Genomic DNA, 26,745 nt, shown 5'->3' with positions numbered 1-26,745 from the left:
TATATTGCACCTACAACTAACCACCTTAAGTGTTAGGTGAATTTTCCAGACGATTAAGTTTACAACTTTGATTACAGCTACTGAAGAAAGTAAAGGGCATTCAAAATACCGAAAGCTACTAATGCAAGTAACCAAATTTTATTGGATGCTATTTCCATGCTTTAGTTGTACTGCAGGCTTTGATTTTTCATGTTTATACAATGAAACATGAAGACACTACAGCACTGACTGATAACTGGTAAATTTGAAGATTCTTTCAAATAAAAGGTTCCTTAGGTAATTTGTGGAACCTTTTTCAGAAATAAACCGTGTTTTTCTGTTTAAATTCTTCTGAAAAGAAATAATTTGACTTCCCAAAGAATTTGTGGCTATTCTGTGCACTTCAATGTTGTTCGGTGAGAGGCTAACACGGTGGCTGATTGGTTGGTGAAGAAGGGTGTGCGCTCTCGTGGTGCTGAGTTTGAGTGGACAGAATCTCCTCTGTTGTTGCAGCCTCAGATGTGTCGTGGCCATTTCGGCTGTGTTGTTTCCCCTTTTCTTTTTTCTTTGGTTTTCCTTTTCTTTCTCTTTTTTTTTTCCCAACAAAAGAAAATTGGGTCACACTACAAGACAGATGCTGTGTACAGAGATTCTTCCTGGTGCTTTTGTTTGTGGACACGTGCCTCCGCTCTCTCTTGTAGCAATCAGAGCTTGTGACTATGACTTGTGGAAAGGTTGGCTTGACTGGAAGCCTGAACAGATACACTGGAACGGGGTTTACATGTTGGGATGCCCAGTTACTTTGTTTAGCCTATTAGGCTTATTTTTGCTTTGTTAGGCAAGTGTGACCTATTGTAACTCCGCGATAATAAGAAATTTTAACAATGTGAATAATGGGTTTTGATTAGTTGAAAAGTTGCATTGGAAAAGTTAAAGTGTGTAGTATTTTTTTTTTGTTGAATTGTATGCGATTTGAAGAGGTTTATTTCTAGTTTGGGATAGTGGATTTCGTGAGGTTATTTGTGAAACAAACTGTTTAGAAGTTTTTTTCTTGATAAACCAAAGAATGCTTGGTAAGAATATTCTAAAACAGAATTTGGCAAAGCATATACAAGAGGTTATGAATTGGAATTTGAGAGTTTCTATTCTTTTAATTCAGAGAAATGCAAATAGTATTGCAGATTGTATGGCTAGAGCAACTACTTTTGGCGCAGACATTCATTCAGATTGGAGTCAACTATGGAGTGAGCTTCAACATCTAATAGATTTAGATATGAACCTAGCCAATTAATTTGGTTTTATCTCTATTTTTTTTCTTTCTTTTCTGTGTACTCACCAAAAAAGAACAATGGGCTTTAAATTTGGCTCAATACAAGAAAAAAAAGAAACCCAAACAGTTATTTCGAAAAAGTAATCATCCCAACTCTAATTTACCAAAGGAATTCACCCAAACACCCTATTCCCCCCTCTCCAAACCATCTGCCACCCCACCCTCATCAATCATCCCACATCTTCGACTATTAGAAGCTTTCTTATCGACCATCATTGGCCACCTCCTGTAGCCCCCTCCTCCATCACTGTCGTAGGATCGTCATCAAATAACCATCCACGTATTTATTAAAATAATCATCCAACTAAATAATGAAATAACCACCCAACATTTGTTAATTGTATATATTAAAACTGAATCAAATAAAATAACCATCCAATTAAGAATTAAAATAACCATCTACATACCTAGTGAATTGAACATCCAGCACATTTGTGGGGCGGATAGAGTCGACGTCGACGCATGGAGACAACGGAGGAGATCCGATGACGGAGCAGCCACACAATGACAACTTCGACTAGGCGAGGTTGCGAATCTGCTCCGTGGGCTTCTAACCCAAACGCGCAGTTGCCAGAGATGGAAGAGGAGGAGTCGAATCGGTGGGAGGAAGAGCGGTGCATGAATAGCGCGACAGGAGGTGGCGGCCTGTGGTGGGGCCTGCACGGCCGGCGCATTGGTAGGTTGCACGAGGGACGCAATGTGTGCGAAGGGGTGCTTGCTCGGACGTTCGTGGAGAGCTGGGCAGCGTCGGCTAGTGTTTTTCACTGCGGCGGCTGGTGTTCTTGGCGGCGTCGGACCGGAGAGATGGGAAGAGAATGGGCAAGAGAAAGGCTCTGCAGAACGAAAATCACACGCAGAGAAGGAAGGTTACCATAAACGTAATTGCACCATTTGCAAATCCTTATTTTTTTTAAATTCAAAATTTGAAATTATTAGAAATTAATTAAATTAATTATCATCTTATTTTAATTTCCTTTTTAATTCTATTGTTCACATGGTTCACTAATGCTGTGTTTGTTTGATGGGACACAGACACTAATACATAGACACGGTGGTACACGTCCATCATTTGTTTGCTGAGATACGGATTTTTGAATGATACGGTGACACACAAACATACATAAAATACATATATTTGGTGTCTTTCAAAAAAGATGAGATACTGAGACACATTGAATAAGAAACAAATATTTACTCTTTTATCCTTAGTAATTTACTCTTATTCTTATTTTATTGGTGATAATATAGGAACAAAATTGATATTTAATTTATTTTGGTGTGTCTTAGTATTACCAAACACAATAAAAAATTTGTATATCTTTATGTATATGTCACTTTATATACTTGTGTTTATGTCTATGTATTTAAAAGACAATAAATAAATACAGCCTAAATTTATTGTCTCGTTATACTTTTTCACTGTATATTTGTATCCTTATGTTTTTATTAGAATTTTAGTCTTGGCCTAATCGAAAAAAAAAAAAAAGAAAACACATTTTGAGTGATCATATGTAAAAATTTGAATTCCTTATTTATTTTTTGTTTTTGAGAGTTTTGTTTAAGACTTTTTTTTGTGTTTATAACAACTTCATAGTAATATAAATCTCTAATGGAGGTTTACCAAAAACAATATTTTTAAGAGAGACTACAAGTTTTTTTAAGACTTTTTCAAATATATTTTCATAAATAAAGATCTACATAATTAGTTAACAGTATCATAAATTTAAAAAAATAACTAACAATAATTATAATTTCAAACTAAGCCCTAAATAATAATTTTAGGACTAGCAATATATTAGATAAGAAAGAATTTAGATTTTACTATAATTTTATCCGCGTGTTTAAATTATTTCTAAAATTCAATTTTATTTTATTTACGAGTTAAGAATTTTTTTTAATTCTAATTGTACTAGCACCCTAAAATTCTTTATCTAACTCTATTTGTAATAAATTATTTTTAAATCAAACACAATATTTAATTGTTCCATATTTCATAAACACAGTAATAAAATAAAAAATATAAAATTAAGTCCATGTTAAAATTAAAACATCAAAATCATAATAAAATTCATGTTAAAATTACAAAAGAAAAAAGATGTAGATTTTATCTTTATCAATTTTATTATACATGTATAATAATTTGTACTTTTACTTGAACTTTATTATACTTTAGTATCTAAGGTAATGCTTGTTTTCGGGAACTGAAATATTAAAATTTGATATTATGTTCGGTGGCTAGAGATTATGGCTAAAATTTTAGTCTTAAAATACAAATTTTTAGTACCTTTAATACCTCTAAAAAATGAAAATACAAAAGACTAAAATTTATGGGAAGAGACAGAAATTTTAACAATATTTTTTTAATAATTAACAATATTTTAGTAAATATTCTTATTTTATCTCTATATTTATTTTGAATCAAAAAGGATATTAAGACATAACTCAATTCTGTACACTTTACATACATCAAATATAATACAGAAACTTTATTCGGTCTTAATCACTAAATCTCTGTCTCTGAATCTCAATTTTCCTTCTAAACGTAATATGGCCCAAAAGACAACTAAATAAATATTATAGTTTTACTTTTTTTCTTTTCCTTTTTGCTAATAATGTTTACTTGGCTGGTTTTTTTTTTTTTTTTTGTATGGAAGTAAAAGTAGTGATATATCTTAACATTGTAATTTTTAGTATTTTTTAAAATTATGGAATGTACACAAATTGGAGGGTCTGATTTCTGTATCTCAAAATTTTTAATTTATTTTAACACAAATCGGACGGTCCGATTTGTGTACCTCTTACAAATCGAACGGTTTGATTTTTTGTACCTCTACAAATCGGTCAGTCCAATTTTCACTTTTCTAATTAAATAGTTTTACATTTGAGAATAACACCCAACAATTCACATTTCAAAAAAACACTATTACCACTCCAATATCAAAAACAAAAAATTCTGTTTACTTTTGTTAGTTTATGATTGATTTTTTTTATAATTCTTTAAATGATACTAAATGTTAAATTTTGATGTTCTAAAATAACAATGGATAAGAAATAAATTCTCAATTAAATAAATTAGTTTCATGAAAATAAATTCTTTTTCACTTAGTTACAAAGAAAATAAGAAAAAAATTTTCAATTCACTTTCACTCCGATCAGACCCAAGACCCATTCACACTACATAAGCTTTACACAATGAGACTCTCCTATAGTCATAGAACTATTTCTTATTCGTCTTTTTTAGTCATTTTAATTTATCAAGTATAAACACTAAAATATCAAAAATACTATTAGAAATATTTAAAGATCAATAAAAAATAGTTAAATAAATACAAAAAAAATTAAAATATGTCCTTTTTAAATATATTTAATAATTAAATTAATAAAATATTATTATTATTATTAATAATATCAACTGTTATGAATTTTTTTCTATTATAAATTAAAAAAGATATTATTTCTCAAAAAAAATTAAAAAGACTTTAAATTTTGGAATACATTTTTTTTAGTATTTTGGCCGAGTTCGCCTTATCCCGACAAACTTTATGAATTTTATGCGGTTCGCCGCACTCTTCGACGAACTTCTATATTACTACAGAGTTCGCTACACCCTCTACAAACTTCTCTTTGTCTTTCTCCATAAATACCAGAATGGCTATATGTTAATTGTTTTTATGAAATAAAAAACATAATAAAAAATAAAAAAGTTCATCTAAAATATTAAAATTTATAAATCCGTTCCTGGCAGTTAACTTATAATCTTTTCATATTCTTCATATTCAATATCATTATCTGTTCATAATCATTCATCCTATATAATTTAAATTAATATAAAAAATAAGACAACAAAGCAAAAAATATTATTAAGTAAAAATTCTAAAATATAAAATCAAAATATAAACTATAACATTATCACTAAATTAAAGTTCAACAATAACGATAATAAAAATTCATAGAAAGAAAAATTTCAAAATAAAATTTAGAGATAGTTTATGTCATCTAATTTAAAAGATTTTAGCCATCCAAATTGTTGATTGGAATCATCACCTAATATAATAAAAGTTTTTTTATATTATGCCTTAGCCATTAATCTAATGTCCAAATAAAACTGTAAACTATATGATTCTAAACCAGGTAATTTGTGCAGCAACTTGATCCAATTCTCTATGAAGAAAGGATCATCTTCTTTATTTACAGCTTTTGACTCTACACCAACTAAAATACGATCAAACAAATCTCATAATCTAGATACTATTTTAACTCATTTTTCAACTTTTTTTTGCCAAAAGTTTTTCTTCTTTTCTTTTTAGTAGGACTTTGAAACAATTGTATAATTAATAATGTCTTCTTCAACAAATTTATTTGTATAAATAATATCATAAAAACTAAATGTTATAAAAATTTCCATTTTCAAAATTCTCATTATTCTAATTATTAAATTCTTCAGTATTTGGATCTTCTGATAGAGTTCAAGTACCATAACCAATAGCTACAATGTCTTTGAAACATTGTTCAAAACTATCTAAAGATTTAAAATCTTTATTCTTAAATTATCGAATTCTGGATTAATATATTTAAAATATTCAAAAGAATAAATATAAATTTTAAAAAATTAACTTATATATTATTTTGTAATGCTATGTCAGTCTACCAAAATTCATAAACTAACATTGTTTATTTTTATAATCCCAACTAAGACCATTATCTTGTTCTACTAATTTAGCCCATAATTAAAAATAAAATTTAAAACTATTTCATTTATTTTTTAATTGTTTATGCATATATAAAAGTCTTATTCTCTTTCTAATTTTTTTTTTGTAATTTTTTCAACAGATTTTATTAAAATATTTATTAGGCCTATTATTATTTCGTATTTCTTCTACACAAATTACAAAAAATATTTTAATATTTCAATTATCTCATTTTACTTTTATAGTTTTTACTTCTTTTTTATTTGTTGTATTCTCATTTTCAAATGTTCACTTCACTGCAATTTTTTTTTTAATTTAGCTCTGAGCTATATTATATAAATTATAAATTACATCAAATTCTATAATATATAATGTTAACGAAACAAATTGTACGAAGAATAATAATAATGAATATAATAACAAACCAAACGAAAATAAAGCAATGTGATATCAAACCAAATAAAAATCACGAAAAATATAATAACAATGATAATAAAATAATAGCAAAAGCAATAATAGTAATGTAAAACGTGTTATATTATATTAAGGGTAAAAAATCATAATAAGCCAAGGTAAGAAGTGTGTAACGTAAATACGCCAAACCAAAAATCGTTTTAGCAATAAGCCAAACACTATCTATATGTAATTCGAACCAAGGTGGTTCGAACTACAAACCTTAGTAAATCGAACCAGGGTGGTTCGAATTAGAGGAGAGGAAGTTTGAACGTAATTCGAACCAAGGTGGTTCGAACTCACCATACACGTAATTCGAACTGGTCTAGTTCGAATTATACATTCGAAACCAAACCATGTAATTCGAACCAGGTTGGTTCGAATTACCCTTGGCGTGCTCCTTCATAATTCGAACCAAGGTGGTTCGAATTAGGGGTGATTCGGCTATATAAGGAGTTCGAATCACCCTCATTCGAACTATTATTCCTCCCCCCTACCCCACAAAATCTCAGAGAAAACGACCCAGATTCTCTCCGAGGAAGACCTGAACGGAATACTCTACTCATGGGGGACGATCCGGCACGGTTATATCGCTTGGACGGAGTCACTCATATAGCCGGGGTCATCAACGAGGAGGTTAGTACGGAACTATTTTTTATTCTAGAGGTATTTGTGCCTTAGTGGTTTTGCATGTGGGTTAGATGGTGGTTTATGTTAGTGGTTTATGTAGGTGGTTTATGTTAGTGGTTTAAGTTAGCGGTTTAAGTTAGTGGTTTATGCTAGTGGTTTAGGTTTGTGGTTTAGGGTAGTTGTTTATGTTAGTGGTTTATGTTAGTGGTTTAAGTTAGTGGTTTATGTTGGTGGTTTATGTTAGTGGTTTAAGTTAGTGGTTTATGTTGGTGGTTTATGTTGGCGGTTTTTGGGAGTGGTTTATGCTAGCGGTTTATGTTAGTGGTTTACGGTATGTGGTTTTATTTAGCAGAATGGTTTGTTGATGATTTATCGTGCTGCTTACGGTTGTGGTTGGTTTTTATGCTGGTTCTAACTATGCGGTTCATTTTGTGCGCAGCCCCAGCGATGCATTAGGAGCATGCGGCGGCAGCAGGGCATGCGACTTGATGACAGATACGTTCCGTACTTGCAGATGGCAGGTCTATACCATCTTGCAAGGCTGAACGACCGATGGTTCTGGCTAGACGAGGCCCTTGTCAGTGCATTCGTGGAGCGATGGCATCCCGAGACGCACACGTTCCATATGTTGTTCGGAGAGTGCACGATCACACTCCAGGACGTGGCATACCAGCTGGGTTTGCCAGTGGATGGCCGTTACGTGAGCGGGTGCTTGTCAGAGTTCCATATATACATCGAGGGTGGCCGTCCAGCCTGGGTCTGGTTCCAGGAGTTGCTCGGAGTTATAACTCTTCCCAGTCAGGTTCAGAAGTACGCAGTGAAATGCAGCTGGTTTCAGGAGACTTTCGGTGAGTGCCCTGAGGATGCAGATTATGACACTGTGTGCCGATATGCCCGTGCGTACATCATGATGTTGTTGGGCACGCAGCTGTTTGCGGACAAGTCAGGGAACCGGATTCACATCAGATGGCTTCCGTACGTAGCGAGGCTGGAGGAGCTGGGTACCTACAGCTGGGGTTCTGCCGCACTAGCTTGGTTGTACCGGTGCATGTGCCGAGTGGCGAACAGACATGTCGTCAAGTTAGCGGGCCTGCTTCAGCTACTTCAGTCTTGGATCTTTTGGCGCTTTCCTCGGTTTAGGCCTGCAGGATATGAGGAGTTGAGCTGGCCGTTGGCCTCGAGGTACTATACTAGGCCTTATCTATTTCAATTTGACATACATAACTGCGTATTCATTAATATTCTATTGCATAATCTGAACACATATTTCAGTAGATGTAACACATGTGTATGGTGCAGATGGTCAGGTTACAACCCTTCCGGAAGCGAGAAGGGTCCTAGAGTGCAGATGTGGAGGCTCAGGATAGACCGGTTACAGGACAGGGAGGTGAGTATGCTAGTTAACAAGTGTCCTTTTATAATCAAGCTTTTCTAGTTGTGTCCTACAGTTACCCTGACAAGGGTGAGTTCCTTTTGCAGTTTATATGGATGCCGTACAGTAGCCCCGACGTACTTCAGGTTGTGCATCCAGAGGTTTTGGAGCCTCGGCATATGGCGTTGTGGCGCTCTGTGACCGCGCTGATCTACTTTGCTGTCATAGAGTGGCATCAGATAGATCGTGTTCTTCCGCAGTTTGGAGGGGTACAGCCCCCTCCGCATCCCGTCCTGAACATTGACTTTCTGATGTCCAAGGACGGGAGAGGCGGCGATCAATGGTTCCCGTCTACTTTGCAGAAGTGGCATCTCCTTTGGGACTCTCGTTAGTACTGTGTGCTGAGGTTCGACGTTGTTGCCGACCCCGGACCGTCGCATGCGTTCCTTGATTGGTGGAGTTAGCATGGGAAGAGGTTCTTGTCTCCGGAGATTCAGTTGAGAGATCCTAGAGCAGTTCCGATACCAGTTGAGGCCTCACAGCGGGGTCCGGGGCGAGTTCCTGACATGGATCGTCCTGAGGACGTGCCGGACAGGCATAGGGTTGAGAGGAGGATGGGTGTGGGGACACGGCGGAGCCAGCGTGAGTGGAGGTGGCCTGATCATGCTGTGCACGATGATTACGACGCCGGTCCCGCTAGAGGCGGATGACGAGGCCAAGGAGGTAGGGCGAGGGGGCGTGCTGACCATGGGGATGACGACGACGATCAGCATGGGCACGTTGGCGGGGGTGGTTCAGGGGCTGCTGCAGCTGCTGGTACTAGCACACACGATGAGGGTCATGCAGGTGAGTGGTATGGTACAGGGATGGGTGACGGGGCTGACACAGGTGACGCTGTACTTGGATCAGGCCCTCTTGGAGATTACTTCGTTGGTGTGCCAGCCGATGACCAGCCTGAGCAGGGGGGTACACCTTGGCGCATCTCGGGATCACAGTGGTCAGACTTTATTGGGTCAGAGGCGCTTGCTGGGGACTTCGGGAGTCCACGCTTCCTAGAGGAGATCACCGCCATCATGCAGGGGGACGTGACTCCCCGCAGTGGTGGTCAGACCTCAAGCACACAGGCCCCGTTAGATGTTGATCTGAATGAGCCTTCATCCTCATCCGCTGGTCACCAGTTCTGTCTCGGAGGTACTCCTCCATCCGCCTTCACCGCTGCATCAGAGTCTGTCGCAGCGCTTTCGGCGGCACCCCTGCATGTTGCGCCACCAGCACAGCCTGCCCCACAGGATGATGGGGATGACATCGAGGATGAGGAGCCGTTTATCCGCCGAGGTCAAAGGGCACGGGTAGCCCGTCGCTGTGGTACTGGCTCGCATCTGTTTAGATGATTCACGTTTCATGTATTTTGTTCCCTAAAGTTCAATCATGTATGATAGTGATATGTACTTTTCTTATTATGTTATAGTCTGTTCACCTATGTTTTTTGTTATTTGTGTTGTGGGACATTGACTATTTAGAATCAATGAATCATGAAACAGTTTAGTGTTTATTTTTACTTATTAAATTTTGCATCTACGGAACATGTAGCAGTACTCATAATGAAAGAAGACATATTCATTACTACTCGCAACAATCAAAGTACAATGTATAAAGATCAACTAGTTACATACATGCTCAAACATTGCATCTAACAGAAAAACTTAAATGTAAATAATACTAACACTAACAACATGCGCACTAATGGCGGCCTGTCTGAGACGATCCTCCAACCTGTGGGCAACTACGTCGTGTGTGTCCGGGTTGGCGACATAGGCCGCACCTCTTTGGTCGATTCGGATCTGCCTCGTCCATATTCGTCCGTATCCTAGTGGATCTAGGACGACCCTCTCTCGCACGCCTCTTGTCAGGGTCTGGAATCACCGTGGGCCCGTCGTAAGGTGGCCAAAAGCCCTCCGGGATCGGAGGTGTGAATCCCATTCGATACACACTGAACACCGAGCTAATCTGATAGACGCTGTGAACGTAAGAGGTCCAGGTGACCCGTGAGTAGGCACAGCATGCAAGTGCGTGCTGACACGGGAAATGAAGAGACTGGAAGTACCCGCAGTCACATGTCCGAGAGGCAAGTGATACTCTGTAAGTACCCAAGGAGAAAGAACCAGTCGGAGTGGTCTCTGCTACAGTGAACTCGGAGTTATCCCGATCATACAGCGTCATCGTGAAGCACCTGGCCGTCTTCAAGTTGGCCTCAATACACTTCACCAAATGCTGACTGAATTGTTGTCCTGTTCCCATCTGGGCCTCAGCCTCTCTTCCCTTGCAAATAAAGAGTTCCGCAAGCCTACCATATGTTGCCTTCACCAAGGATGCTACAGGGAGATTTTTGACCGCCTTGAGGATAGAGTTCACACACTCGGAGATGTTCGTCGTCATGTGACCGAATCTCCGCCCCTCATTACGATGCTGAGTCCACAACGAGTAATTAATCCGGTTCGCCCACTCACACATCGCCGGATCTTCAGATCGCAGAATATCAAACCAGTAATCAAATTCAACCTCGGTCTTCGCATACGCCGCGTTCACTAGGATCCTCCTAGAGTCTTTGCCCTTGAAGGTAAGGGCAAAATTAGCCGCTACGTGTCGTATGCAGAATGCACGGTACGCAGATGGCGGTAACCAACCGCCGTCAGGGGCCTCAAGCGCAGCCTTGATGCCGTTGTGCCTGTCCGATATAACCAGCAGACCGGGCTGCGGGGTCACGTGCTGTCGAAGGTGCGAGAGAAAGAATGTCCAGGACTCCGCATTCTCACCCTCTACTAGTGCGAATGCGACAGGTAGAATGTTGGAGTTCCCGTCCTGTGCAATCGCGATGAGCAACGTTCCCCCATACTTCCCATACAGATGTGTGCCGTCAATGCTGACTAGCGGCTTGCAATGACGGAATACCTCGATGCACGGCGGAAAAGTCCAGAAAAGTCTGTGGAAGTACGCTTGAGACTCGTCCACCTGTCCTCCAACTCGAACCGGGCTCGTCTTAAGGACCGCAACACTACCAGGCATCGTCAGCTGGACACCCAACACCCACCTAGGCAGGTCGTTGTAGGACTCATCCCAGTCACCGTAGATGAGGGCAATAGATTTCTGCTTCGCCATCCAAACCCTCCGGTAAGTCGGCCTAAAACCAAAGTGCGCTGCCGTGGCGTTCAGGAGCACCTTTATGCTCACGGATGCATCAGCCCTAACCATTGGCATAATGAACGCCGAAATCACATGATAATCCAAACTCCTGTGGTCACTCGAGATGGATGTGGCCAGGCAAGTGTGAGGTCCATTGTACCGTTTGACCTCCCAAATGCCCTTGCGTTTCCGGAGACTCAGTCGAATCAACCATGTGCACCCATTCCCAAACTCGGAACACTTGCCCACATACCGGCGGTGATCGGACTCCACCACCTTGTACTGTACCCCTCGCCGGATGCTGTAAGTCTTCACACTTAAAAGGGCCTCATCTTTATCCTGGAATTGCTGACCAACCTGGAACTCTGTCAGACCAGCAGTCCCTTCCGCATCTCTAGCTCCGAATCCAACAGCGTGCCCTAAAACCCCCTCATGTCTCATGGCGTCCAAGTCCAACGAGGAAAAATGTGGTGGATACTGCTGTGTGCCAGAGCTAGAACCACCTACCGCCAATGCAGGCCCATTCGCTCCAATATCATCAGCGCTGTCATCGTCAATCATATCCGGCTCGACGTCATCCTCTTCTTCATCACCCAAAAAACCGTCTCCAACGCCAACAGGTGCAACTCCCACTAAAGCGTTCGGCAAATTTTCCCTTTCCACTACCTCGTCGCCTTCGGTGCCATTGAGGTCAACAGCAAAAGACGGGGAGGCGACAGGTTGGACCACTGGTTCGTACACAGGGACAGAGGAGGAAGCAACGGCAGGCCGGGAACTAGAACCTGCTGGATTCGCTATAGTGTTCGTATTCCGGTTCGAACCGCCGGAGCTGGATACCACATCAACCAGCCGTGCCAACAACTCTGGTGTCCTCACCTCCGGAAACTACCGCCGACAAAGAAACATCACTTGCAAGTCCACATCATTATTAATCGTGAAGCAATCATACTTCACGGTATTCTGTAGCACCGTGACTGGAATGCGATAGAAAAACTTCTTTACCCGCTTCGCACCTTCTAGACCGAGCTTCGTTAGTACAGCGCTAACAAGGTCATCATAACTCGTCGTAGAAGTTACGATAATACATAGAGGATTCTTATCTGTGAACTTTACTCCGGAACGAGTTTTTCTATTGACAGATCCTCTATGGTGCACCAAAACCACAAAACTCTCCTCACTAGCCATCTTACTCCCTCTAATGAGACTAACTCACGTTTGGAACCATATATATACAGCTCAGTCTCAAACTAATTCGAACCAGTCTGGTTCGAACTATGATTTGTGTAATTCGAACCAGCCCGGTTCGAATTACACCAGAAGCGTCTCTCTCTATAATTCGAACCAACCTGGTTCGAATTACATTCATTCTTAATTCGAACCAAGCTGGTTCGAATTACATTCATTCTTAATTCGAACCAAGCTGGTTCGATTTATTACCAACCCAACACAACTAATTCGAACTGTCCTAGTTCGATTTACTCACAATTACAATTCGAACCAACCTAGTTCGAATTATATAAAAATACGATCTGGCTTATTGCTGAAACGATTTTTGCTTTGGCTTATTTACGTAATTTTTGGAGTCAGTTGGCTTATTATAGTTTTTTACCCTTATATTAAGCCAAGGAATAAGAACTACAATAAACTATAGCTGTATAGAACGTGAATGAACAAAAAGCCAAAAAAGGTTAAAAAAATTAAGAACATGATGTCTTGAATTTGTTCAATGTGTAAAAAAAATAATACTAAGGATCATGTTTTAACTTTCAACCTATATATATATATATTCACAAAAATTAAATGAATATATTATATTTTTATTAGTGAATTATTTTAAATTTTTATTTTTTTTATATTTTGATACTAGTGGTTTTTTTTTATGTTTTCATATATGATAATATTATATATTAAATCATTAAAAATTTTAACTCAAAATATTTGTATGATTTAAATATTATTAAAATTTGTTATTTTTAATGTACATCTATCAATAAAAAAAAGGTAAAAAATGTCTTTTTAAAATTTTAGTAAGAATATTTTTGTTTTTCAATGATTACAAAACATCTTTTTTTTTAAAAAAAATATTTTAAAAAAAGATGTAAATTGTATATTTTTAAAAAAGACATTTTTTAATTTTTTAATATTTTTATTTTATTATTAAAATTTTTTCAAACACACTAAAAAATAAAAAAAATTATTGAAAAAATATTTTATTTTATCAAGTTAATAGCGTCCAAACAAACACTAAATATTACTAACATTTCTAATCTAAGTTGAAGAAATGAAATTTCATTTTTTAACATCTTCATTAATGTTACCAGCAATATGGATAATTTTATCCAATCGGTAAATATGATTCAGGTCGTCTTCCATGTTCGCAGTTTTGAACCTTGTTGTTTGGAAGTCTAAGATTTCTCTCTCGTGTGGGATATGATGAGAGGAGTAAAATGTGACTGTAAATCATATCAAACTAATTCGAACTCTTATATAGAGTATGCTAACATTAAATCGAATCAATTAATTTCGATCTATATAGATAAGATTTTCTACTCATTTGATTTTATTTGATTTGATTTACCTTATATTTCTCTCTTGTAAGTTAAGTTCAATAATGTTGATTTACTATGGTTGTATAAAGGATAAATCGAATTCAATGGATTTGATTTACCATGTATTACATAAATTGAGTTTACTTGTTTTTGATTTACCATGTGCTTCCAACTTGTACTAAATGGAATCCATTGATTCGATTTATAAGTATAAATCAAATTTAATTGATTCAATTTACATAAAGAGTCAAATGAGATATGTATGTAACTAAATTCAGTTTAGGACATCTGTGTAGTTTTGATTCTCATTCAATTTATATATGTAATTTACTCTTAGAATTTAGTTAATATCTTAACCTTACTCACAGCTTTAAAAGTTCTTTAAAATTCAATAATATCTTATTCGTGAATTAAGAATTTTTCAATTATATCTTATTCGCATCCTAAAACATTCTAAAGACTCTCATATGACCTAACCCCACAATAAAATCAATTTTTTTAATCAAACGTAAAATTTAATCATTTCATATTTATAAATATACTAATAAAATAGAAAATACAAAAATTAAGTTCATATTAAAAATTAAAAGCAATAAAATTATAAAAAAGTGCATGTTAAAATTACAAATAACGTAATCACCAATTTATTATCAAATTCTTGCTAAAATTTACAAACAACAATAAAATTATTGTCACTCTTTTTTTAACTCCAATTTGTTGCAACAACATTATTACTCTTCTCCCTGTTCAAATGCATCATCATTTGTAGTGGTTGGTTCGATAGTTTGATGAAATTATAAAATAAAAGAATGTGAGTTCGATCCCCAATTTTATTATAAATGTATAATAATTTTTACTTAGATACTCTTTTTTTGTGTTTTTCTTTCTTCTTTCACATGTTTACTCTTCGTCGTCATTTTTTGTTATTGCTATTATTGTTGTGGTTTTTTATTTCTTTTCCTCCTCTTCTCATTCTGGTGTTATTGCAGCATTTTATATTTTTTTTCTTTGTTTGATTTTTTTTCTTTTTTTAAATTTTTATTTTTGTTAAAAGAGTGAAACAAAAAAAATGAGAAAAAAAATAGATGATGAAAAAGAAGAAGAAAAAGAGGAGAGAGAGTTTTGAATTTGCAGAATTTATCAAAAATATAGAATTAAAATATTTTAGTCATAACATAAGTTTTAAATTTTGACACAGAATTTCTTAATCTGTGACGCAGGTTTTTGTTAAGAGGGTGAAACAACAAGAATTATGAGAAAGTGAAGAAAAAAAAGACAAAAAAAGCAAAAAGAAGAAGAAAATAATTATGAAGAAAAAGAAGAGGAGGTGAGGAGATTTTGAATTGTGTAAAATTTATTAAAAAATAGCACCGAAATTTTTAATCGTGACATAAGAAGTTTTTTAATTTTAACACAAAAAATATAAAAAATTTAGTTGAATTTAGTTAAAAAAATTAATTGTCTAATATTTTTATTTTAACTACGTATTATAATATAGGATTAACCACTAAAACTATCTATAAAATATGGAAATGTTATAGGCAAGATATAAATTTACAAACTGTTACCAACAGTAATTAAAAATAATTAAATATAGTTTTTTTATATCAATTAGGAATTCAGTAAAAAAATCAGAATTTGAATAATCCCATTCAAATTTTACCTTAATTCTATTTTGGTTCCACCCACCCATTACTCTCTCTGTGTTGTGCCTACTTCTTCTCCTTCACTCCTTGGTGCCAACATTGCCTCTTTGAGAACGCCACCTTACTCAACCCCCACGTTGCCTCTTTCTCCCTCGCCTCGCTGTTCTCCATCGTGTCGCATCCCCGCCTTCGCATCACTTGCCGTTCTTTAGATTTATTTATCGCGCCGCACCCCCATCCCCACTCAAACCACTCTCACCATCCTCGTCCCTTGAGAGTGCCTTCTTCTCTCGCGTTTTGCACTGCCTCCAACCACCGCAGTGCCTCCCTCGCAATTTACAGTGTCGTCTACCATTGTAGAGCCCTTCTCGTCACAATTCGAAGCGTCGCCGACCACTACGGCACCATTCTCGTTGTGATTCACAGCCCAACCATCAGATCATCGCCGATCTTATCAGATTTGCAGTGCCACAGCCCTCCTCCCATCGTGGTTCGTAGATCACCGCCGCAGTCCTCCTCCCCTACCACGCTGCAGCCCTCCTTTTCTTTCCCTCAAATAAAACAAGAAAAAAGTGTTAGTTTATTGTTAAATCATGATTTTAATCATCTAGTATTTGTGGTATTTTTTTTCTCCAGGTTATCTTGTCTTAGTTGATTTCTATACGAATGTGCAGGTACATTGTAAGAACCGTGAATTAATTAACATAAAATAATAATAATTTAATTGTCCGAAATAGGTTCAAAATTTTAGAATATTAATTAGAAAATATAAATATGATTTTTGGACTCAGTTGATTTTTTTGAGTTGAAAAATGTAATTTTCTTCAGAAAATTGCATAAAAATGCATACCGGTAAATTAACCGGCAGTACCGGCTTAAGTCTGTCCGGTACTGCGCGAGAATAATAAAAATAGTAGAAAAACTTAGGAAAATAATTAAAGTTGAAAACTGGTCACTAATTTTAGAGGTTTGACCCAAAATTGGGCCGAACATGCCAAAAATGCTAACGGATTGGACCAGGCCCAAGTTAGGCCAAAGCCCCACATATAAATACACTCACATGAACCCTTACACAGCCCATAACCTCATTAAATAGCAAACTTGCAGCTGCAAGAGAAGAGAGCTAAAACACTATTCACTCATCATCTCTTCCAGTGGCCATATCTTGAGCTACAGTGCTTCGATTTGCGTGCCGTCAGCGGCTACACGAAGCTCTCGTTGACCCGTTAGTTATATCCCACTTGTGTAGGTAAGAACTCGAAATTCTCTACCCAATTTTGTGCCCTTGTAAAATTCGAATTTTAGGGTTTTAGTTTTGAGTGAAATCTTGTATTTTGGGTGTTTAGGTACACTCTAGCACTTGGTTTCCAGTGGATTCTCTCCTAATCAACTGTGGGTAAGCTAAACTCACTCTTATCCCTTGTGAAATTAAATAATTAAAAACCGTAGGTATTAATTGTGGTACATTAATGTGTATAACTTGGACTAGTGATTGTTGATGCTCGTTGGAGATTGATTGGTGGCTTGATTGAGTTTGAGAAGTTGTAGAAGCTTGGTTGAGGTCAATTTGGTGATTTAGCGCATATTGAAAATCGGCTAAGATATGGTTTCGGTTTTCTTATTGTAATATATAATATTTTTGGACGTTTAGGCTAGTTGACCATAGGATATGATTGAAATTTATTGTTGATAATTGTATTGTATGATGATTTTGATGATTGTGTTAAGTGTGGTAAAGAATGATGTTGAATTATGAAATTGGGTGGAATAATGATGATGGTGTGGGATGATAATGAATTTTTATGTGTGTTGATGTTGGAATATGCTTGTGAGTAATGAGTTTTTTATAAAGTTGGTGATAGTGGAATATTGATGTGCAAATTATAGAGTCGTTGAGTCTATGAAGGAGGAATTGATTAGTTTAGGTGTTGAGTTGGTGGAATTATGATGGGAAGGTAAAGTATAGCATTTGGTTGTGTTTTATGGTGAAATTGAAAAGGCTTTGAATTGATTTGGTAGAGAATTTTGGAGGTTTAGTAACTTAGTGAACTTTTGGTAAAAACCAGTTTTTGATGAACTTCACCAGATCATATCTTGAGCTACTGTTTTTGAAAATTAATGCATTTTATATCAAATGAAAGATAATTTAACAAGCTTTAAAATGGTTTAAATTTTATGGAAATCTGAATTTTGTAGAAAAAGATATTATCGTTGAAAGTTAGGTGTTGAAATATGAATTCTGTGAATGTTGCAGAATTTGTGATTTCTGGTTTTTGTGCGTACGCACAGCCTTGTACGCACGCACACCCTGTGGATTTTTTAACCTGTATGCACGCACACACGGGGACATGGCTACTGATGGGAGCGCTAGCACGCTCTGTGTGCGCACACAATCAATGAAGTTCTACATGCTGTGCGCATGCACAGCCCCGTGCCCACGCACACGTTGGAAGGTGCACTCTGTTGAGTGCGTTCGCACGCCTTGTGCGAACAAAATTGGAAACTTTTATACTTGTGATCTCTATGCATACGCACACATTTTGAAAATCCTTCTGGGCGTGCACACGCACACCTCTGTGCATACGCAAAAGCCCTGTTTTTCAACTAAAATCTTGTTTTTGACTATTTCACCTTCCCAACAAACTTGTAAACTTCTGTGGCACCTATTTAAGACTCTTTGACTTATTTTCTGGTATCAAAATATGAAAGGTCCTAGGATATTTAATTTGGTATTACCTTGACAAGATAGAGAATGGAGGCTTAGGTTTCTGGTGTATTGAGGATGGCTTTGGTGGAGTGAGAAGGGAGAAAGACATATGAATTGAGAACTAATGAATTACTGAGTTCAAAAACGAAATTGTGAATTAACAGTGGTTGAGATGAGTAGAGGACTCGGAGTTGCAATGATGAATCATTGATATACTGAATTAATAAATTTTTGAAAAACCACTGATGTAACATTTTTTAAATTGATATTGTTGAGACTCTATGTGCCCGACAGGGACGGCGGTTGGATCCCACCTATCAAGGTAGCGGCGGCGGTGTAAGGTCGGTGGTTCATCCCACTTACATTGAGATGTGAGATCCGTGGCAAGAGTATCCCACTCGCATCCCTTCAGATCACAAGAGTGTGCAGGCACAAAATCCTATACGGTGTTCCGAGCACCATATCTCGGGGGTTCCCAATTATGATTCCGAAGGGCGACGTCTCCATGGAGATGTGTTGGGCTGACAGTTGAACTGTTGAACCGACAATGTGATATCACAGCCAATAGGACAAGCATTCATCATGTGTATCTTCTATTTGTTTGTTTGCTTTGCCGACTTGTAATTTTCTTGCCTAATTGTATAACATGCCTAATTGCCTACTTGAATTACTTGCCATATATGCCTATACTTGTGTTTTACTTGCATTGATATTATCTGTGTTTTCTACTAGAATTGAGGAGGTTCAGAAGGCGGTGGCGATGGGATCGCATGGAGGATAGGTTGGTGAAGGCTGTGGGACAGCAGAGAACTGTTAGACTAGAAAATCCCGTAAGTTAGATTACCCCTTTTTATGTTAAGGTTTTAAGTTATGCTTTACTGTTTTAGTTAGGCTTTAAGATGAATCTTGTGATGGATATAAAGTTCTAGGATTGCCCTTGGCATCCCGGGGTCTTATATCTTACATCACTGGGCACTGTTACCATACTGAGAACCTCCAGTTCTCATACCATGTTATGTTGCTATTTTTCAGATGTAAGTTGCAACCCACCTTGATGAGTTACGCTGATGGTGACAGAGCGGAGGATCCTGGATATATATTTTGGAGTCTTTTGATTATTTTGCTTAGTTCTCTCATCTTTTGTATTTACTTTCGCCTAGAGGCTTACCTTAAGAGAAAAACTTGTATAAGCTATTTTTAACATTCAGATTTCTATATTGTCTATATATAACTAGCTGGCTTAAACTCCGTGAGCTGTGGCTAGCTCTTTATGACTATTATATTCTCTTATATACTTATATTTTGTTATATTATACCTCTTTCTTGTGCGTTAAGTTAATAGCTTCATGTGCACGTTTTTCGCTTTTCAAATCCTGTTTTTGAGCTGTATTTTTCATTGGGCTTCTAAAATTATTATTTACTTCTATATACATTTATGTATAAGCTTTAGGATTGTTGATGAGCGGATAATTTATACGCTTTTTGGCATTGTTTTTAGTATGTTTTTAGTATGTTTTAGTTAGTTTTTATTATATTTTTATTAGTTTTTAGTTAAAATTCACTTTTCTGGACTTTACTATGAGTTTGTGTATTTTTCTGTAATTTCAGGTATTTTCTGGCTAAAATTGAGGGACCTGAGCAAAAATCTGATTCAGAGGCTGAAAAGGACTACAGATGCTGTTGGATTCTGACCTCCCTGCACTCGAAGTGGATTTTCTGGAGCTACAGAAGCCCAATTGGCGCGCTCTCAATTGCGTTGGAAAGTAGACATCCTGGACTTTCCAGTAATGTATAATAGTTGATACTTTACCCGAGATTTGATGGTCTAAACAGGCGTTCCAAGTCAGCTCAAGAATTCTGGCGTTAAACACCGGAACTGGCACAAGAATGGGAGTTAAACGCCCAAACTGGCACAAAATCTGGCGTTTAACTCCAAGAAAAGTCTCTACACATGGAAGCTTCAATGCTCAGCCCAAGCACACACCAAGTGGGCCCGGAAGTAGATTTTTATGTCATTTACTCATCTTTGTAAACCCTAAGCTACTAGTTCTCTACAAATAGGACCTTTTGCTATTGTATTCTCATCTTTGGATCACTTTAGATCTTTAGATCATCTTTAGACGTCTAGTTCTTAGATCATTGGGGGCTGGCCTCTCGGCCATGCCTAGACCTTGTACTTATGTATTTTCAACGGTGGAGTTTCTACACACCATAGATTAAGGTGTGGAGCTCTGTTTTACCTCGAGTATTAATGCAATTACTATTTTTCTTCTATTCAATTCAGCTTATTCTTGTTCTAAGATATTCATTCGTACCCAAGAACATGATGAATGTGATGATTATGTGACGCTCATCATCATTCTCACTTATGAACGCGTGCCTGACAACCACTTTCGTTCTACAAGCAAACAAGGCTTGAATGTTTATCTCTTGGATTCCTTAATCAGAATCTTCGTGGTATAAGCTAGAATTGATGGTGGCATTCAAGAGAATCCGGAAGGTCTAAACCTTGTCTGTGGTATTCTGAGTAGGATTCAAGGATTGAATGACTGTGACGAGCTTCAAACTCGCGATTGTGGGGCGTTAGTGACAGACGCAAAAGAATCACTGGATTCTATTCCGACATGATCGAGAACCGACAGCTGAATAGCCGTGCTGTGACAGAGCGTGTTGAACATTTTCACTGAGAGGACGGGACTGTAGCCACTGACAATGGTGATGCCCAACATACAGCTTGCCATGAAAAGGAGTAAGAAGGATTGGATGAAGACAGTAGGAAAGCAGAGAGACGGAAGGGACAAAGCATATCCATACGCTTATCTGAAATTCTCACCAATGAACTACATAAGTATCTCTATCTTTATTTTATGTTTTATTCATCTTTTAGTCATTAATCCTCCATAACCATTTGAATCCGCCTGACTGAGATTTACAAGATGACCATAGCTTGCTTCATACCAACAATCTCCGTGGGATCGACCCTTACTCGCGTAAGGTTTATTACTTGGACGACCCAGTGCACTTGCTGGTTAGTTGTGCGAAGTTATGATAAAGAGTTGAGATTGCAATTGAGCGTACCATGTTGATGGCGCCATTGATGATCACAATTCCGTGCACCAATTGTCGTAACCTCTGATTAACCTTTGCTTTACGGCTAGAGGTAAGGCTTAGGGTAATTAGGGTGTTACATTTAGTGGTATAAGAGCAGTTCATCCTCGTGAGCCTGAGAAATGGATCGATTGTGCATTATTGCATACTCTGTGTCTTTTTGTTTCATGCTATTTAGGTTATCTACTTGATATTTCATAGCATGCTTGTTTGTGAGTGGCTTTTGGGATAATTGAAGCACTAGACTTTTGATATTGAGACTGATCACCTTGATATCGACTATTTGGTGTAGACAAGAACCCTAATGACTACTCGCGAACGAGGTCGTACTCATACTCGAAGAGAGAATGAGAGTAACCCGTAGACGGATAATCACGCTGAACTCATGGCGGCGATGACTAACCTAGCTAACACATTTCAAGAGAGCACTGCGATGACTACTCATGCTATGCGGCGGACAAGGCAATCAGCCGTAAATGAAAATGGAGCAGGTGCTGAGGACAACTTAGATGGTGTTCCAAGAACTCTAGCTGTGTTTCTGAAAGTTGACCCGCCGATTTTCAATGCATCGACAAGCCCTGCTGAAACAGACAACTGGTTCAAAGCTGTGGAGTGTGCATTACAGACTCAACATTTTCTGAATAATTAGTTCCTGGAATATATAGCTTATCAATTAGTGGGAGAAGCTCAACATTGGTGGCAAGGAGAGTGTCAATTTCTGCAACTGCAAAATATGGATATTCTGTGGGAACTGTTTCGAACTGCTTTCTACAAAAAGTACTTGCATGAGTCAATAAGGGAGGCCAGAGAGTTGGAACTCTTACAGCTGAAGCAAGGGTCCATGACTATAGCTAAATACACCAGCAAGTTCGAGGAACTCTGTAGGTTCTCGAGGATAAGTCAGGGTACTCCTGAGTCCTATGAGGGCTGGAAATGTATCAAATACCAAGTAGAACTAAAGGAAGATATCATGTATGTTGTGGTTCCACTGGAGATTAGGAGATTCTCTTAATTGGTGGACAAGGCAACAATTGTTGATGATTATGCCAAGGAGCTGACTTTGGAGAGAGAGATATTCGTGGCGGTACTAGTAGCAAAGTTCGTGGGAAACATGTTCCATCAAGAGGCTGAAACTTCAAGAAGGGTAGGCATGCCCCTCAGCAATCCTAAGTTCAAGGACATATCGGAGGTATTAACCATGACCAGTATCACCAGGCGAGAGGAGGAGGTAAGCAGGTGTGGGACCAACAAGAGGAGTTAAGGTGCCGGAAATGTGGAAGATACCATCCGAAAAAGTCGTGCATGGCTAGGTTCAGTGGATGTTACCACTGCAGATTGTCAGGGCATATCTCTTGACGTTGTCCTTACAAAAAGAACCAAGGTACAGACCGGTCCCAGTGACGGGGTTAAGGATCTCCAACTCGAAGTAACGATAAAATTGATAACCTAGTTTTAATCACGTTGTGGGGGACTGTAACTTGACTCTTCTTATTAGCTTATGATGGAGACAAGGATTTGGAACAAGGAAGATTAGATTAAATGACAGGCTTAGGACAAGAGTTTAGCTTAGTTTTATTTTATTTAGTTTTATTTTATGGGAGCCGTTAAGGCTGGCCAAACTTAGCGTCGGAAGAACTAATGGGAGAAGATAAGTCTGGCGGGCGCAGCCACACGATTTGGGTTCTTAGTGACAACCAATTAGAGTGACACAGCAGAAGGCATGAGGAAGCATTGACACGATAGAATTACAAAAGGTGAAATGCGGTAATGACTTGAGTTAGGTTTGGCGATATTAAGTAGCAGAACACTTCATGGAAAGAGGGGCAGTTGTAGCTAAGGGTTATATACGCTTGGTGGTGAATGCGACTCTGCGTAGGTTACCAACGGTTGAACAAAGTGACTGTGAAGAACAAGTATCCGATTCCAAGGATAAATAACCTAATGGATCAGTTGTGAGGAGCTAGAGTGAAGGAGAATAATAATGGGAGACCTAATAGGAGAGAGATTACTAACAAATGCTTGTGACTCGATCTATCTTTCTTTTGTAATCCGCGTTGAAGAACTTTATTCCGTGACTTTTCTTGATAATTAAAGTGAACATGTCCAAAATCAAACCTTGCTTGCATGTGTCCTTTCACAAAACTCATACTCCTTGACCTGAGCCTAAATCTATTTTGACCTAATCGAGTGTGAGGAAGATTTCTATTGAGATAAATAATCAGTAAAGACCTATTTTGATTCAATTCATCCTATTGCTTCTACCAAGAATTATTAATCTGAAATTTCTTTCTTGATGTGCACTCTAATTTTCTTTTTGGTGCACTTTCTTATTTTCTACAACCTTGTCTGATCACAACATAATGTAATTTTTCAAATTTCTTATGAATACCATTCAAAATTGTTTGCTTTTTTTTGAGCTTGATATTCCTTTGGATAGCTTGAGCTCATTTCGACATCACATGCAATTCTCAGACACAACCATCAATATTTTAGTTTCCTAGGATACAACTTATGAACACGAAGAATGAAACCAGTGAGTGTGTGACCTTACGAGGAGTTGTGAAGCTTCGATTTTGCAAATGGCAGTACCGATGACTGAGTCGACACACAAAGGTGCCCATTGGTGAGAACATCAAATTGTGGAGAAGATTCCTCAAAGATCTTGAAAGAAAGACTAACCACAGAGACAATGTTTGGGTCGTTGGAATTCTGTGAACCAGTTAGGACTACAATTTTGAGTTAAGCTATCACCCAGAAATTTCTGAAATTGACATGCTTTCTACGTGTAGATTATAGGATGATTAATATAACGTTTGGTACATGATGAACTATTAAGTGCAGAGGTAACTAGAGAAGGAGAAAAATAAATGAAAGAAAATTTAGGGTTGAATTTTTGCTGAATTTAACATTTGATTTTAATTATAATAAATAGAAATTTACCAATTTTTTAGTATGTTGAAGGGAGGTTGAATTAGATACATTGATGAAATTGTAAATGAATTGGATAATTAGATGTAGAATAAACAGTATGGTGGTATTGTGGATCTTGAAATTTTGTCAAATGAGTAAGAAAATGAAGAATAGAATATTTTAGATGTTTAAAATGATTAAGTGTGTTATGAGTGGATGGTATTGAAATTGTAGTTAGTATAAGAATTGTTGCTAGGCTTTGAAGGTGTTGAATGATTGGAAATTGATGGGTATTGTAATTGGAGCTATGGAAAATTGCTTACGATTGAGAATTGATGAGACTTTGAATTAGGCATAGAGATGCTATAAGGCCCTAAGTTAGGAATTAGTCATAGGATGAATGTAAACCCTATTTATGTCAAGTTGAGGAAATTCAGAAGTAAGTTTAGATTTTGTAATCCGATAAATGATGTATGACTTGATTGAATATTTGGATTAGTTAGTTAATTAGTGGCTAAAAATCAGAGTGGCGTAGCAAAAGCTTGTGGAATACAATAGCGCATGCTACTTATGAGAAGAGGTTGTAGAAAGATGACTAAACGTATCTTGGATTTGAATACTTGAAGAGTTAGTGGGTTAATGTAAGTAAAGTTTTTTTTAAGAACTAAGTTGATTGTGGCTGTTAGATTAGAATGAGTTGGGATAGGCTGTGAAGATGAGGGTAGGCAAATAAATTAGAATTAGGTGATAACTGAATGCAATTGTTGTGTCGGGAAGATAGGAATTGCGATATTTGATCATGATGACTTTGGACTTAGATTGAGACAGGAACTAATTCATTTGAAGGATAGATTTGGAGAGCATCGAATTGAAATGCTAATGTTGTATTGAAGTTGATTGAAGGGAGCTAAGAGTGAGAAGGACAAGTACGATATAGGCTTGAATTCAGTTAGAATATGGAGTTATAAATAAGAATAAAAGATGTAAATAGGAAGTTGAGCCGACGTGGAGGAATGAAACGATGAATAGTGAGAGGTTGATTTAAGTTGAGGAAACATTTAAGGATGATGATGGGTAAGCAAAATTTTGAGGGCAAAATTTCTTATTTGGTGGGGAGAATGTAAGAACTGCGAATTAATTAGCCTATTAATTAATGTAAAATAATAATAATTTAAATGCCCATAATAGGTTCAAAATTTTAGAATATTAATTAGAAAATATAAATATGATTTTTAGACTCAGTAGATTTTTTTGAGTTGGAAAATATAATTTTCTTCGAAAAATTGCGTAAAAACAAGTACCGATAAATTAACTGGCAGTACCGGCTTAAGCCTGTTCGGTACTGTGCGAGAATAATAAAAATAGAAGAAAAACTTAGGAAAATAATTAAAGTTGAAAACCGGGCACTAATTTTAAAGGTTTGACCTGAAATTGGGCCAAACGGGCCAAAAACACTAACGGGTTGGATCGAAACCAAGTTGGACCCAAGCCCCACATATAAATACACTCACATGAACTCTAACACAGCCCATAAACTCATTAAACACCAAACTTGCAGCTGCAAGAGAAGAGAGGAGAAGAGAGCTAAAACACTATTCACTCATCTCTTCTGTTGGCCATATCTCGAGCTACGGTGCTCCGATTTGTGTGCCATCAGCGGGTACATAAAGCTCTCGCCGAGCCCCTTAGTTCTATCCCACTTGTGTAGGTAAGAACTCAAAATTTCTTGCCCAGTTTCGTACCCTTGTGAAATTCAAATTTTGGGATTTTGGTTGAGTGAAATCTTGTGTTTTGGGTGTTTAGGTACACTCTAGCACTTGGTTTCCAGTGGATTCTGTCCTAATCAACTATGGATAAGGTAATCTCACTCTTATACCTTGTGAAATTGAATAATTAAGAACCCTAGGTATTAATTGTGGTAAATTAATGTGTATAGCTTGGACTAGTGATTGTTGATGCTTGTTGGAGATTAATTGGTGGCTTGATTGAGTTTGAGAACTTTTGGAAGCTTGGTTGAGGTCAATTTGGTAATTTTGCGCATATTGGAAATCGGCCAAAGTATGGTTTCGGTTTCCTCTATGTAATATATAATATTTTTGGACACATAGGCTAGTTGATCATAGAATAGGATTGAAATTGATTGCTAATAATTGTGATGTATGATGATTTTGATGATTGTGTTAAGTGTGGTAA

General features: G+C 37.2%; 1 protein-coding gene across 1 annotated transcript; it reads left to right on the top strand.

The window, feature by feature from the left end:
• Positions 1–7,014: 7,014 nt before the first annotated feature.
• On the top strand, positions 7,015–8,844 carry LOC130950039 (protein MAIN-LIKE 1-like). Its single transcript, XM_057878604.1, has 4 exons — positions 7,015–7,086; positions 7,520–8,262; positions 8,380–8,467; positions 8,560–8,844. The coding sequence occupies exons 1-4, from the start codon at positions 7,015–7,017 to the stop codon at positions 8,842–8,844; spliced, it is 1,188 nt and encodes a 395-aa protein (XP_057734587.1).
• Positions 8,845–26,745: the final 17,901 nt, after the last annotated feature.

This window comes from Arachis stenosperma, chromosome 9, assembly GCF_014773155.1.
Source record: "Arachis stenosperma cultivar V10309 chromosome 9, arast.V10309.gnm1.PFL2, whole genome shotgun sequence".
NCBI classification, from domain to species: domain Eukaryota; kingdom Viridiplantae; phylum Streptophyta; class Magnoliopsida; order Fabales; family Fabaceae; genus Arachis; species Arachis stenosperma.
The sequence above is the reverse complement of the archived record's forward strand: the minus strand, read 5'-3'. Positions and strand labels throughout refer to the sequence as shown.